The sequence below is a fragment of the Drosophila biarmipes genome, chromosome 2L, assembly GCF_025231255.1.
Source record: "Drosophila biarmipes strain raj3 chromosome 2L, RU_DBia_V1.1, whole genome shotgun sequence".
Taxonomy (NCBI): domain Eukaryota; kingdom Metazoa; phylum Arthropoda; class Insecta; order Diptera; family Drosophilidae; genus Drosophila; species Drosophila biarmipes.
This window is the reverse complement of record NC_066612.1, coordinates 5,897,147-5,911,642: the sequence shown is the minus strand read 5'-3', so window position 1 is coordinate 5,911,642 and position 14,496 is coordinate 5,897,147. Positions and strand designations below refer to the sequence as shown.

At 42.7% G+C, this 14,496-nt stretch overlaps 2 protein-coding genes across 2 annotated transcripts in view; one reads left to right on the top strand and one right to left on the bottom strand.

The window, feature by feature from the left end:
• Window positions 1–14,496, bottom strand: part of LOC108027664 (uncharacterized) — an 82,175-nt gene that overhangs the window by 50,787 nt on the left and 16,892 nt on the right. The window contains exons 2-3 of the mRNA XM_017099203.3: window positions 9,683–12,377; window positions 8,362–9,325 (exon numbers count right to left, since the gene is read on the bottom strand). Of these exons, the coding sequence (XP_016954692.1) occupies window positions 8,362–9,325; window positions 9,683–12,377 (3,659 nt within the window). The remainder of the gene's footprint in view (window positions 1–8,361; window positions 9,326–9,682; window positions 12,378–14,496) is intronic.
• Window positions 13,580–14,369, top strand: LOC108027669 (protein FAM210B, mitochondrial). The gene has a single exon (XM_017099214.3). The coding sequence runs from the start codon at window positions 13,675–13,677 to the stop codon at window positions 14,266–14,268; it is 594 nt and encodes a 197-aa protein (XP_016954703.1). The 5' UTR covers window positions 13,580–13,674; the 3' UTR covers window positions 14,269–14,369.

Sequence of the window (14,496 nt, the reverse complement as noted above, 5' to 3'; positions counted from 1 at the left end):
GTGGGCGTCCAAGCCAAATCGAATTGGGGTAGGTGCAGTTTGGGTTAATGGAGACTAAGTAATAACAGACATATTCATTACGGATTTGTTATATATTTTAATGGATTTTAATAATACCATAACATAGGATCATATGGAAAACAGTTTTTATAACTTAGATACAGTTAAATTTTTATTAAAATCATAATTAAAAGATTACAATCCAACTATAAGTGAATGAGAAATGTCTGTGCTTTTCATAACTTAAGCTCAATTTCACTCCCCAAGTTTAAATGTCAAAAGCACCAAGAGAAAATGGTTGATTGACTTATATAACCCATTGATTTCCAACCTTATGCAACCACGGATGACTTTCGTATTTCCCACGCACACACCAGTAGCAACTTGGTTTTCCCTTTCCATAGAACACACACAGCGCAACGAAATTTTCCTCAGGCTTTGATACTTTCACAATGCTCAAAGAAAAGCGACAAAAAACGAAGCTGAAAATGCAACCAAATCACTTAAGCTCATTAGTTAATATCCAATTTATAAAGAGGCGAAAAAAGCCGAAGACAAAAACTTAAATCGCTTTCGGGCTGCAAGAAACAATTAATCAAAAATCATCTAGGAGAACTTCAAGAAGGCAGCGCAAAGAAAATGCCGGGAAATTTCACCAACTTGTAAAACATTTTCCCCTAAGACAAAAAAGAAGGCGACAAATTAAAATTGTCTAGCGATTGCCACACCAGATGGAAAACCGGGGGGAAAGCGGGGAAAATTCCCATTGACATTTCGAAATGTGTGAGAAAAATCGCATGCCAGATATTCGGTGAACTTTAATAGCAGTCCAAACGTTGCCAAAGCCCAAGGGAAAATCTTTCAGCAGCCAGAAATCAATAACAAAATAAGCTGGCTAAAAGCGAGGTGACATGGTGTTAAGGGGGTCAGAATGAGCGACACATGTCAGGGGTTAAGTCCAGTGGGTTTGAAGAACACGGAGAAAATGGATGTTCCCATGGAAATAAATATATATTTTGACAACCAAATTTAAATAGGGAAAAGGACAACAAGGAAAATATTTATATTAAAACTGTGTTGTTTGTATTTCTGTAATCTCTAAAAAATAATAGTGTCTGTCTACAACTAAATTCTGATGACTAAACATGGATTGCGCAAAGCTCACGTGTCATGGGAGTATTTTCAAGTATTCCCAGCTTGTTGATGTGCCTTGACAAATTCATGATTTGTCGTCGATTCCTGTGCGTTGTTTCCCTCCATTTCTCCCCTCCGGCCCCTTTTTCCTGAGTTTTCCACTCGCCTGTCTATTTTCCCACTTTATTTGGCTGCACACACGCAATAATTTCCCATACGGAAGGCAATTTGTTTGCCACGCTCACATAAATTTATGGTTTTGGAGGTATTTCTTCCACTATCTTCCCTTGTTGTTTTTTTATGGAACCTCAATTCAGGCTATATAGTATCAAATGATGATGCCGATGATGAGCAACGAACACCGCAGAGGAGCATTACTCAGCTGTTCGTTCGCCTGGCACTTAAAACGCCATCAAATGCCATTGGACACGTGGGACTTTCATCATTCCAGTCCGGGCCGAGTATTTTCCTGCCTTCTAAAAGGCAAGCCCTCCGCAGAAATTGAGGTCATTCGCTGCTAATTACTTATTAATGTTCCCCGTCTGGCCAACAAATTGTTCCCAAGCAAACTGTCACATATTTCAAATTAATTTGCAAAAGGCAAATAGAGAGACTGGGAAACGTGGCACTTATCGGAGAAATGAGTTAAATGTTGAAAGCTGGATTTGATTTATGTGTTGTTAATGTCAGCAAATGCAATTTACACACAAATCAGATTATTGCCAATGGAAATTTAATTTAAATGCGGCTTTCAGTTATCACATCAAAACTGCTTTATATTTACAAGCATGGGCATCATTGATGTTACATATTGGACTAATTGGCATCACTTTTTTGCTTTTTTGACTATTTGGCAGCACTATTAATTTATATATATATTCGAATTTGCTGATAAAAAAGCCCCCCAAAATTCTTTAAAACTGTGTAGACGCTCATATCTTTTTGAAAACAATTTTATCAGACTGTAAATTTCTTAGGCCACAACTTTATCAAAAAGTCTAGCAAAACCTTGATAAAGTTTATCCAACATAATCCAGCTAATTCACCTTTACCTTCGACTGCGTAATTTTTTTTAAATTCTGTGTAATTTATGCAAACTGGCAACTCCCTCTTCCCCGCCCCAACAGCTAATAAACAATTTTCTTTGGCTACTGGAAAACTTTTGCCGCCGCAAAAACCAACTTCATTACAATTTCAAATTTGCTATTTCTTGCACACTTAACGGAGAAGCCGAAACTTGTAAAATTGTAAATTCCCCACCAGTCGTAATTACTCTGGCAAGGCGAAAACCAACAGGGGAAATAGAAGCTGGAAATTGGCATGAATTGTTAATGCAAATGCGAAAAATGCAAAATGTTCGGCTGGCAATATCAAAACGAGCGTAAATAAAAATTCTAAAGGCGTTGGCCAAGGGGAAATCGGAAATCCAATGGACTGGAGGTCTGAATGAAAAGCGCTTAATTGACGTCAAAATGCAACAAAAGCTGCGATTTGCATGCAGCAATTTCATTAATTCTGATTGACCATTTGATTGGGTTTCGCTCGATTGAGTTTGCTTCGTTCGAGGGAAACCTTTTCGGTGGGAATTTCGGTTATTGGGAGTGTTCTTGTTTCCATCTTGCAGTGTTTTATTGGCCCACGGCTTTAGATCTGACCCGAAACCCATTGGCCAAAACTGCCACAAGGCAAAAAACTTGTTTAATTCATTTAAAACAGACCCCTCCGGCGACCTCGGTTAGATTCATCGAAATGGAAACCTTTTCGAAAAACAAAACAAAAACCTTACCCGTTTGCTTTACACACTTTTTCAATGAAACTCGTTACAGCGCTTTATTGTAAATGTGTCTGAATGATTTATAGTGTGCCATTAGAATCCGGAGCCCAAGACATTTCTACCATTTTTGGGGTCAACCCAATCAGCTTTGCCATTTGTTAAGCTGGCGAAATAAAAATGAGACTCAACGATTTCTTTGACATATTTTATAAGTCCATTTGGGGCTCGAAATTGGCAGAGAATAATGTGCAAAGTTCAGTGTGATAAATTAAGTATAAGATTGAAATATACATTTTCATTATATGTTTTAAATACTTTTAACGTTTATTTAAATCATTAATGGACTTTAAGCGATAGTCTTTAAAATACTTATTTTAAATCTTTTTTATTATTCAGATATATATCAAATTCCACCAAGCAAAATATTAAGCCTGTCAGTATAAAAATGATTTATGGCCTTCCAGCTTGTTCCTTCACATTTTGGCTACACTTCACACCCGAAAAGTGTCACTCACGCAAAAGTTCAAAGGGGCAGTTTCTGGGGTCGAGGGGGTTCACAGCTCAACCGAATAATAAATTTCCCAGCAAGCCCAAAGTCAGGCGGTCTCCCTCCAGTTTTTGGAAATTTATTATTTAGTCCGAAACGCTCGTAAACATGATCCGGTCATTGATTAGCGCATAAATATTCACAAGTCGCCTAATTGGCTGTTCCCCGATGCGATTGTCGAGCTCAACTTTCTGGCCAAGTTCAGGGTCAGCAGAAATATGGTATTATGTGGTATCTTAAACCCGATTGGGGCCAACTCGTTTGCATTCATCTAAAGGGGGGCTGGGGCCTCTTAACTTTTCCGTTTGGGGGGGAACAAACAACACTTTTGTGCGGTGCAAATTGTGCAAATTGCATTGGCAAACAAGAGCTCAACCACATTTTCGGTAATTTTTGCAAAGGGATAAGTTTACACGTAAATTGTAAATTTACCCAACTAGTTTCTCGTTAAGTTTCGACACTTTGAAACTTTTTGGGTTTTATTTAATTTGGCCAAGCCGCAGTACAATTGGGAGCCAAACTAGCTTTGCGAGTCTCAACTTCTAGCAGCATTTGTTGTCCATCAAATATTTAGCCTTTAACACAGTCTGTGGGTACTCTTGAAAGGGTATATTAAGAACGACATAAGTTCATAATATGTTAATGATCCACAAACATGTGTTCCATCTCATGCTGTGCAAAATAATTTGCATTTTTCATTTTTCGGCTCAGAACCTCTAAAAACCATAATAAAATTCATGCTCTGTTTGATTGGGTTTTTTAATGCTTCCCAGTGGCTATTTTCGGTTGATATTTCTGCTCTTTGTAGATTGAAATGGTTTTTGTAAAATTTTCTCTCGATTGGATGGCGAAACTTCCTTTCCCGCACAAAAGAATGAACAATTACCTGCAGTAAAAATTGTTCTCGGAATGGTTTGGACGATCTGAGCAATTAAAATACTGGTTTTATTGAAGCGCACAAATATTGTGGAATCGATTCACTTCAAACTGGCTTTTCAAGAGTATCGAAATTATTTAAATTTATACATCTGTCAGCCGCCAAAAGTGGTATCTTTATTTGCCCGCCCAGAGGCAGCTAATTTAATATTTATAAACCTTCATTTTTTAATCCCATTACGAATTTATGAATGACCCAGCTATGCAAGCGGGAAAATTGTTTATTAAAAAGGTAAACAAAAATGAAAGGCCTTTTTGTATCTTTTTGTATATTTTTCTTCCCAGCCATTTTTTGTTTGCCAAACAAGTTTACCTTTTTTGTGTACACATATTTCTTGGTACGCTTGCCGGCAAAATAGTGTTACATAATGTGAAATAAACTTAAAACCAGCCGAAAAGGGAAACTGGTTGCATTTTTAATTAAAACACACAGTGCTTTTATTTCTGTGGGCGTTGAATGGGCGCGAAACCCGCGTGTTGACAGCCCCCATGACACTTGTCACAATATTTGCCACCCGGCTTAAGACTGGCAAAATGATTGTCTGAATGTCTGAATTTATGTTGCTGCGCATGCGAATTAAAGTTGAGACCGCGGAGGCAGCGACTTTTACCCGATGAAAACGACTTTATTAGCATTTTCCACGCCACTCGCAGTCGCAATCAATTGAGTGTGATGGGCAACTTTTATTAATAACACCATGACATTTATGGCCATTTTATCGAAGAGGCATACGGACAATCGACGACGTCATTAGCGTTAAACTACCATATCATTGCGAAAGGTCAAAGTCGTAAACACAGCATAGACACTGGTATCTGATGGATGTTAATGAATGCACGGCGCGAAAACTAGTTTATTGCTGTAAGGCAATTTATTGGATCTGATTAGTGGCGAAAACGAATTTTATAGATATTTATTTATGCCATTTTAGTGTTTCTTATGGTGGAATTATCCATGAAAAAAATGTAATAAAATCACATTTTTCTCATCGTGTATTTTATCACACTTTTGTTTTATGAATCTCCAACATAAAAACTTTAACTGCTTGGAAAAAAGCATAAGTAAGAGACAACGTTTCACATGCACGTGTTAATGAATCTGCTTACCAGGCAGAAATGGTTTTATGCCAAAGTCTCACCCCTGACTAATGTTCGATTTCCAATCTCAACCACCTCCCCAGCTTTCGTCACTCCCCACCATAATATTTCTGATCCCCTCGAGAGGAAATGCCCATCTATTTCTAGATGTTAAACCAATATTTGCATTTTACGTGGTCGAATTTAAAGTTCTCTTACATCCGGAGAGCTTAATTTTTTCGTGTGCCCCCTTAATTGCTGGTGTTTTGTTGACCTTGTCGAAATTTATGATGTTTTTTTGGGCCGCCTTTTGGCTTTTTGTTTATCTACGAGTTACACGTTGTTCTTCGTAGCTGATAACACGTGTTCCCTCTCAGGGTCTTGAGTTATTTTTCCTTTTATTCAATCAAAGATTGTTTGCTTGCACCTAAACTTCGATTGTAAATTAAAGTTTAAACGAGTGTTTTGTTGCTTTCAACTGATAAAAAGTTCTCTGGACCCTTCATAAACGAGAAATATTATTTGTTTATGAAATGAAAAACTAAATTTTTTAATATTTTGGAACTTAATCATTTGTATAACACATTTAGAAACAAAAACAAGCTCTGGCAGGCTATGAATAATAAGATGATCTAATATTCATTTACTTGCTGATATCACTTTCTATTAAACGCCTAGAAACAATGCTAAAATGACCTAATGAAAACGAATACTAAGCAATGTAATGCCTTTAATTTATTATTTATGCCAATTTAAATAACTAAAGCGAAAACCTTCGTTTAAAATTCCACTCCATTAATGCTCCTATCATCACAAAACTCTCCCATTACTGGTAAACAATGTATACATTTACGTAATTCGCCCGGTGATTTTTGAATGCCTACAAATGCAATTTTAAACAAAACCAAAGCTACTTCCACACCTTGGATGTGTGGATACACAATCGCTTATACATATTAGCATACCAGTTGACTCAAATTAACTCGACTTGAGCTTGAGCTTGGGCGTTTTTCACACACTCACGCTCATTGGCATCGGAATCGAAACCAAAAGTCAAACAAAAACAAAACGCACTCAAAGATAGATTCACATTGCCGGCTCAGATGATAGATATATAGTATCTTTTTACCCCCATACTATGGGTACCTCCATTGCCTTGCGGCTTTGGCTTGTTCAAGTGATAGACATCAGTTTAAAACTAAAGAAAACTCACGGTTAAGGGAAACAAGTAACTAACAAGTACATGTAATTCCCCGAATCGTGCCCGAACCAAGATGAAAATCTCTTATCTAACGAATTTTTATGGGCGTTCGTCATGTAAATAAAAATACAACAATACCGCCAGACGCAAAAGATGATAATTTTACAGACAAGCTTTGGCCGGGCTTTGTTAATTTCTGTTTGCTGTTTGTTTTTCTCCCGCCTTTGAGTTGCGGAAAAATTTGTAATTGAAAATGTTTTGCATGTTAACTGAACTGCGAACAAAATAGAAAAAACCTCTGTATATTTGTTCTGCCCCCTTGGTTTTGGTGAGCAACCTACTCAACCTCCCGCTGAAAAGTCAAAGTTCAGTGGTATTATACGCCACCGTTTGTTTGTGTGACTTTGGGCTTAATTTGTATAATGCATGCACCTCGGCAGCCGAAATTATCATTTCAACAGCCGCAAGCGATTTGTGTCCACATGAGGAAACAGCCCGCCAAAGCCTGTGCAATTGGCATGGGAAGTTCACTCCATAGATACACATATTTCGCATGCCACTTATACACAACACGGTTCCGATAAATTAATTACTTCGACGTACTTAACTTTCTTCCCCAGCTCTATAAATCGCTCATTCTCACTGGCAATTAGTGTATGTTTATTAGGTTTTAGTTTGCTTACCGCCTACGCAGCCCGGTTAATTTCCCATCTAATTAAGCCCATTCGGGGCTAGGTCAACTTGGTTTTCCTTCGCTCGTACCGACGAATGACGTCAAACTGAGATAGAGCACATAAATTTGCACCTTTTGGGAAAGTTCGGATAGAAATGGGCAATAGTAAGCACGCCTCATTTTTTCACAATTATTTATTTATTCGCCGCTCATATCTGATTGAATTTCCAAGTGAATCGAAATGCTTGATGAATTATTTAAAGGCCTGGGTGCAATGGTTATCTGCTCAGCACGCCGTACGAGTCAAACGCCCCTGAACTCATTAAAATTGTGGCCGAGACAGGTGTGTGTAAATGGCCACTCGATTGGCCTATCGAAAGAGCATGCGAGATGTGGAACACCCAAAACAAACGCAAAAACGCAATCAAAGTAAGCCGCTAGTGATAAGAAGATTGATAAGTGCGGTATGTTCTCTGGGTGGCGATAAGAAAGTGTGCAAAAGATATGCTTGGGACTAGCAAAGAATTTTTGGGCTGTGAGTGGCTTCAAATGCCCTTTCTGAAAATTATTATATTAAAAATAATGAAAAGACTATTAGGTTCACTTAAAAAGGCATTTATTAATGAATTTATAATATAAACACCCCAAACCGCATTTTCTTATATCTAGTTAAGGTTTGTGAAAATGCATTTATTAATGAAATTTGAGATATATCTGTAGATATTTGATTTAGTATCTATAGATATTTTAAGAGCGCTTGGTTTAAAAATTATTTGGTAATATGGAAAACACCTTGGAGATCACAATAAAATACTGTCTAGGTACTAACCCGTTCATAGCTCTATAAAATTTAAATATTTTTACAGTTCTATAAATTGTTGTTTTAAATATTACAAAATTAAATTTTTAACTTAAATTTTGAGGCTCAAGAGTTTCTTATCGCCCCTACCTATATCATTCTCGAAGTGTAAAACTTTCCCAAATAAATCAAATGCAATCTTAAGTCAGTGATCACTTACCGACTGACGAGGGTCGACTGGAGTCTTTTGGCGGGCGGCGACGTGGGCGTGGTGGGTGAGGTGGGCGACTTGGGCGCCTTCGTGGCCCGATGGGGCATACAACCAGTACCACCACCAGCACCACCACCACCACCCACTGACCCGGCGCCAACTGAGCCTTTATCCAGTGGCTGCCGTGTTGGCGGGGTCGCGTGTGGGGGCGGCGAGGGCGTGGCCGTGACCTTGGAGCTGCTGCTGCTGCTCGTGCTGCTCATGGATCGCTTGGCCAGCACAATTTTGGGCGGCACTTTGGGCGTGGCCGAGGGCGAACGCCGGGCACTGGCACTACTCACACTCGGACTGCCGCGCGGACTCGAAACGGAAGCGGAAGCGGAGCCCGAACCGGAAGCGGAAGCAGGACTCGAACCGGAGGCCGGCGTCATGCTCCTTGTGCTGGACACCTTCGACTTTACATCATTGTAGTTTGTCTTGATCAGAGACTTGTTGCTGGCGATCTTATTCATCACGGCATCCCATTTGTTGGGCGTGTGCGCCTTGCGATTTATCGGCGATTTGGGCGACTTCGGTGTTTTTGGCGATTTCAAAACGCGCGATTTCGCGACTCCAGCGATTTTGGTGGCGGACTTGCACGACTTGGGGGAGGCGATCGAGGAGTTCGATGAGACGGAGCCGCGGAAGTTCTCCACCGTGCAGAGAGACGAGAGCGAAGCGTGCGGCCGCGGCGAGGTGCTCTTCTGAACTGAGAGGCCCGCGGATCGTACCGCCGCGAAAGCTTCGTCGCCGCAGAAACTGCGCGCGCTGCCGCCGTCGACGCTGCAGTAGGAGGTGCGGTTGGAGAGCGAGAGCGAGAGCGTCGTGTTGGCCGAGGAGGAGGAGAGGCAGCTGCTGGGCGGGCGCTGCTGGGGGGCCAGCTGGTGCTGCTGCTGCTGACTCTGGGCGGCAGTGGGGTTGGGCTGACCTTGACCTAGGGTGGGAGACGGAGGGAGAGGGCATTAGCATCGATCATTAGTGGCATATAACATCATAATGAGTACAATATGATATTTCATTACTAGGTGTCTTATTATATCTATCTATCTATCTGTATGTTTATCTATCTATATATCTGTCTGTCTATCTGTTTAACTATCTAAACGACTTACTATCTATGTACTTAACTATTTATTTATCTTACTATCTAACTCTCTAATTATCTAGCTATCTGACTATCTAACTATCTATCAATCGATCTATCTATCTATCTATCTATATCCAATGAAATGTTTAATTTATAAACATCACTGCATCTTACAAATCGAATCAGTTCAAATACACTTCTCACCCTTTCGCATGGTCTGCGTGGAGTCATCCGGCGACATGTCCACATCGACATCCACCTCCAGTTCCGGCTGCCGCATCTCCTCGTCGCAGCGGTTCTCCACGTCCGTGAAAATGCCCGACGACTCCATGCAGGAGTCCTCCATTTGAGGCACCGAGGCGCTCGGCTGCATCATATCGGGGCCATACAACTGGCCATCGATCACCTGGGCCCGCCGGTCGCCGCGATGCAGCACATCATCGGCATCCGACTCGGTGAAGAAGTCCGAGTCCGTCATGGGATCCTGCCGCCTCAGGGGCGCCGGGTTCGGCGGCGGGAAGCTGGGCTGCCGACTCACCCGGCCCAAGTGGGGTCCATTGCTCGGCGAGTGGTCACAGGCGCCCCGGGAGGCGGGACGTGACATCTCGCCATCGCCCTGGTAGCCCGTGTCCAAGCTGGTCACACTGGTCACGCTGGTAATGAAGCTATTGCTCAGCTTCGAGTGCTGCGAGGTGGTCACCTGGTTGGATGCCTGCGACGCCTCCACCTGCTTCACAATCTCCGACTTAATTTCGATGGGATCCAGAGGCAGTTCCTCCGGCGACGGCGTCTGCTCCATTCTCAATTGCATGAGATTCGGATGATGCATCCTAACTAATTCCAGATTGTGCATCAGATTGTTGTGCGGTGAGTCCAGGAAGTCCTTCATCTGATCGGGCGTCAGAATGCCCAGACTCTCGTCCAGATCGAAGGAGCTCTGCTTCTTGAGGAGCTGCTGCTGCAGCTGCTGCAGTTGGGTGGAGGAGGAGAACGAGTTGTCCACCAGTTCGATGGAGCAGTCCAGCGTGGTGTCCGGCAGATCCAGGCCGAAGCTATAGCGCGTTCGTGCTCGACCCGAAGTGGCGGTCAGGGTGGTATCCATAGCTCCATTGCCGTCCATGTTGATGTCTCCATCCGGCGTTCGAGTGGGCAGGACCAGGGCACTCTGGGCCTGCTTCAAAAGGGGAGACAGTAGATGAACTGGCTGCGGGGTGGCATGTCCCATCATCCGCATCCCGTGGGGCGTGGTGGTGGCCGACTGGGGCGAGAGGCACAGTAGCGAGTGCTGGGGAATGGACCTCCGTCCGGCCTGCAGGTGCCCCCTACTGGGAGTGCCTCTCTCCAGCTCCTGGGTTAGATTCAAAAGCTGTATGTGCCTCGGCGACTGGAGACCACTGAGATCCAGCAGTCTCTCGGTGTTCAGCGTGGAGTTCAATGGCAGCTTCATGTTGGTCTTATCCGGCGCCAAGCTGACCAACGTCACGTCCAGCGTGTCGTCCGTTTCCTGGTCCAGCTTCTCCACATTACCAGAGCACTTCGAGCTCAGGATATCCAAGCCGGAGGGCATGGAAATATGTTCCAGCAGGGGCAACTGATCCATGCTCAGGGTTAAGTTGGCTCCTTGCTGAATCACCTTGGTATAGTCACCTGGTTCGTTCAAAATGGATTTGGTTACACTGGCCAAAGTTCCTCTATCAATAGATTTCGTGAGATCAAATCCAGCATCCATAGTTTTGGTAACATTCTGTCCACCCTCCAGGATTTTTGTGGTATTTCTTCCCTTTTCAGTTATCCTAGAGGCATCTCCTGCTTTATCGTCCATAGTTTTGGTGAGATTTACGCCTCTCTTATAGGTCTGAGTGCAATTCGCTGCTACCTCAAAGGTTTTACTTATACTAACTTCTTTATCAACCGAACTAGTGAGATTTCCAGCTCCCTCTAAAGTTTTTGTGATATTCCCCACTCCTTCGAAAGTTTTGGTGGTATTACCGACTCCCTCCAAGGTTTTGGTGATATTACCAACTCCCTCTATAGTTTTGGTGATATCTCCAACATGGGTGAGGTTTCCGGATAGAGTTCTGGTACTCTCCTTGGCCGGGACGGCTGGCATTGTTCTACCCATTGTCAACGACGAGTTCACAGTGCGTGTTGCATTATTTTTCGCACTGACTGTCATCTCGTGAGTGGTATCCAATGAGCAGAATGTTCTTAAGGTCGTTTTCGGTGTGCTCTGTGTGGGTCTCATTATCTGAGTGATATCTGCCGAGGGTGATCCCTTGACCAGTAGCTTGGTGTCATTTGGTGAGTCGAGATCCATGGTTCGTCCGAAAGTGGACAAGCGAGTGCTCTCCAGAGTCGAACGCTCCGATGGCACCTCATCCTGGCAGACAAAGGTCTCGGACCTCAAGAGGGGCATTGGAGTACTGCTGGTCAACTGATCGTTGGCCATCATTCCACGTTTGCCCACGGGACGCGGGGTTACTGGCAGTGAGCTCGTCATCTCGGACGTGACGGATGCCTTTGGGCTGAAGTACTTCTTCAGGACGGTGGTGGTCCTCTTGCTGAGCAGACTGACTGCATTGTTTATCCGCTCCCCGCTGGCGCTCTTCTTCAGACTGCTGCCCAGATCCCGCAGAGCGGCCGAGGATGGGGCATAAGAGCTGGCAGGACGCGGCTTTGCAGGAACACTGGGTGCTCGGAAAATCTGCGTGGCCTTGGGAGCACTCGTCGGTGGTCGAATGTGCTGCGTGGTGGTGTTGCTGGTGGTGGTGGTTATAATGCTGCTGGTGGTGGCTTTGTTGGTGGTGCTGCCGCAACCGCTGCTGGCCAGGCCAAAACTACTCGGCTTCGGAAGACGCGAGACGCCATCCAGGCGGGGAATCCGCGTCGTGGAGGGATCCTGCAATCGAAAACAAAAGCGGGGAGCATGTAATTAAGTTCAAAAGCCAGAGAAGACGCTCTCTGCACACAAATTACTCCAGATGGTGTGCACCCAATACGCTTGATTCCCCATTACCACTATTTCCCCATGAGCTCGGCGTAGTACACCATAAGAAACAGGTTGGTGTTTATATCTCGTTAGAAAATATACAGAATTCGAATGCTTTAAAGTTACTCTAAAGGTTGAGTTTTAAATACTATTTAATTTCAAATTCTGCATCCATAGTTTTCGAATTTTATTTTAAATATATTTTAGGCGGCTAAAAGTATGCAACGAATTAATTACAGTTTTCTTACTGAATGCATTTAATGTAGCATACTTTAAGACACCTTTATTGACATTTAAAAGTATTTTTACGTTACAAGTTATAATGAAAAGGTTCTTTACCCTTTTAAATTCACATATTTTTAAGATTTTAAATATTTTGAAATGTCTTGAAACGGGGTTTTAAAGCAGCCTTCAGGTAATTTTTCAGTGTGCAAACTTTTCTGTCGCCTTGGCGCCACATAGATCCATTTAGCAATCCGCAGCCTGCACGTGCTCACACATTTTGGCAGTGCCCAATATGGTGCAAAGTAGTTCAGTGGGGCGTTTCCCCCTGGCACCAGTTCAACGCTCTTTAAAGCAGAGTCAAAAACAGGGTTGATACTCCCCCAAATGCCCTTTATGCTTTTGCTGATGTCACCGAAATTCCGGAGCTGCCTTTTCAGGGGAGTATATACTTATACCATTTTCCACCCCCTCGCAGCTAATTGCAGTTTAATCAAATCAGGAAAAAGCGAGTAAAGTGTTTCGTGAAAAACTCTTTGGTATCGCTGAACTTATGGCTTATGGCAGGGTGAAAAGCGCAGGGGCGTCTCAGCCATAATGAATTTAGAGCTTAACGGGGGACATTAACACACAGCGAGCTAATTATGCACGTTCACGGAGAAAAAGGGGGAAAACTGCGTGTTACGTAATAGATAAGCAGGGTGCTGAAGGAATACGATCTTGTACGAGACTCTACATTTTAATAAAAGGATAAGGCTTAATTTTTATGTAACTTAGCTTCGAGGAGAAAATTTAAAAAAATTGTTTTTTCGTTACCCCCGTTAAAGAAGTTAATAAATCCAAACAAATATAGAAAATATGTTTGCATGAATTCTTTTTCTTATATGTCATTTAAGATTTGTTTATTTTTTTCGAAGCACATATAAATCATAAGGAATTTAACAAGATACAATACCCACTTTAAGATTTTCCCTAACCTACGAGAATGATCCTAAAATCGGGAAAGGCCTGTGTGCTTCTAAGAACCCGTTTGCCTTTTGGTCTGTATAACCTGAGAAAGATGTCAGCTGTGCAAACCTTTAAAGCGGGATTCTGGATGAGGAATTCCTTAGCTGAGGCTATCCCTATCAAGAAATCGCAAGGTTTTGGGTTCACCTCTCAAAACACGGATGGGTTGACCCAAGCAGGATCATGTATTCGAAGCTATAGTACCGAATCAGCCTCCACACAGACCACGGCGACTATAAAACTGAGTAAAAGGGAGCAACTGAAGCGGGCCTTCAAGGAATATGGAGCCACCATTGTGGCCTTTCACATCGGCATATCCGTGATTTCCCTGGGAGGCTTCTATCTACTCGTGTCCAGTGGCATCAACCTGATGCCCATACTGGACTTCCTGGGCATAGGATCATCGGCGATTGCCGAAAAAGTGGCCACCGGAAGCACCTTTGTAGTGGCCTTTGCCGTGCACAAGATCTTTGCTCCAGCCAGAATTAGCATCACATTGGGTACAACACCATTTATTGTGCGCTACTTGCGATCCAAAGGACTGCTGAAGCCTAAAACTGGAAGCACTTAGAGGCCTGAACTTGCAGTTTGCACTTTTAAAGTTATCTTACTTGACTGTTAAAAGGCAACAATCCGAAAAGTATCTAAAAATAAAGCACTTCTGCAAAGATACATATATAGGGTGTGAGCTCTGGCATTTTTAGTGTTAAATATATATTTAATTCTTAAAACATATGTATCTCATGGAGCTACAGAGTGCAGAACTTTAAGCATTCCCATTTATCTCGCTCCATATCAT

Excerpts from the sequence above, each read along its gene's own strand:
- LOC108027669 (XM_017099214.3), top strand. The coding sequence starts at position 13,675 with ATGATCCTAAAATCGGGAAAGGCCTGTGTGCTTCTAAGAACCCGTTTG.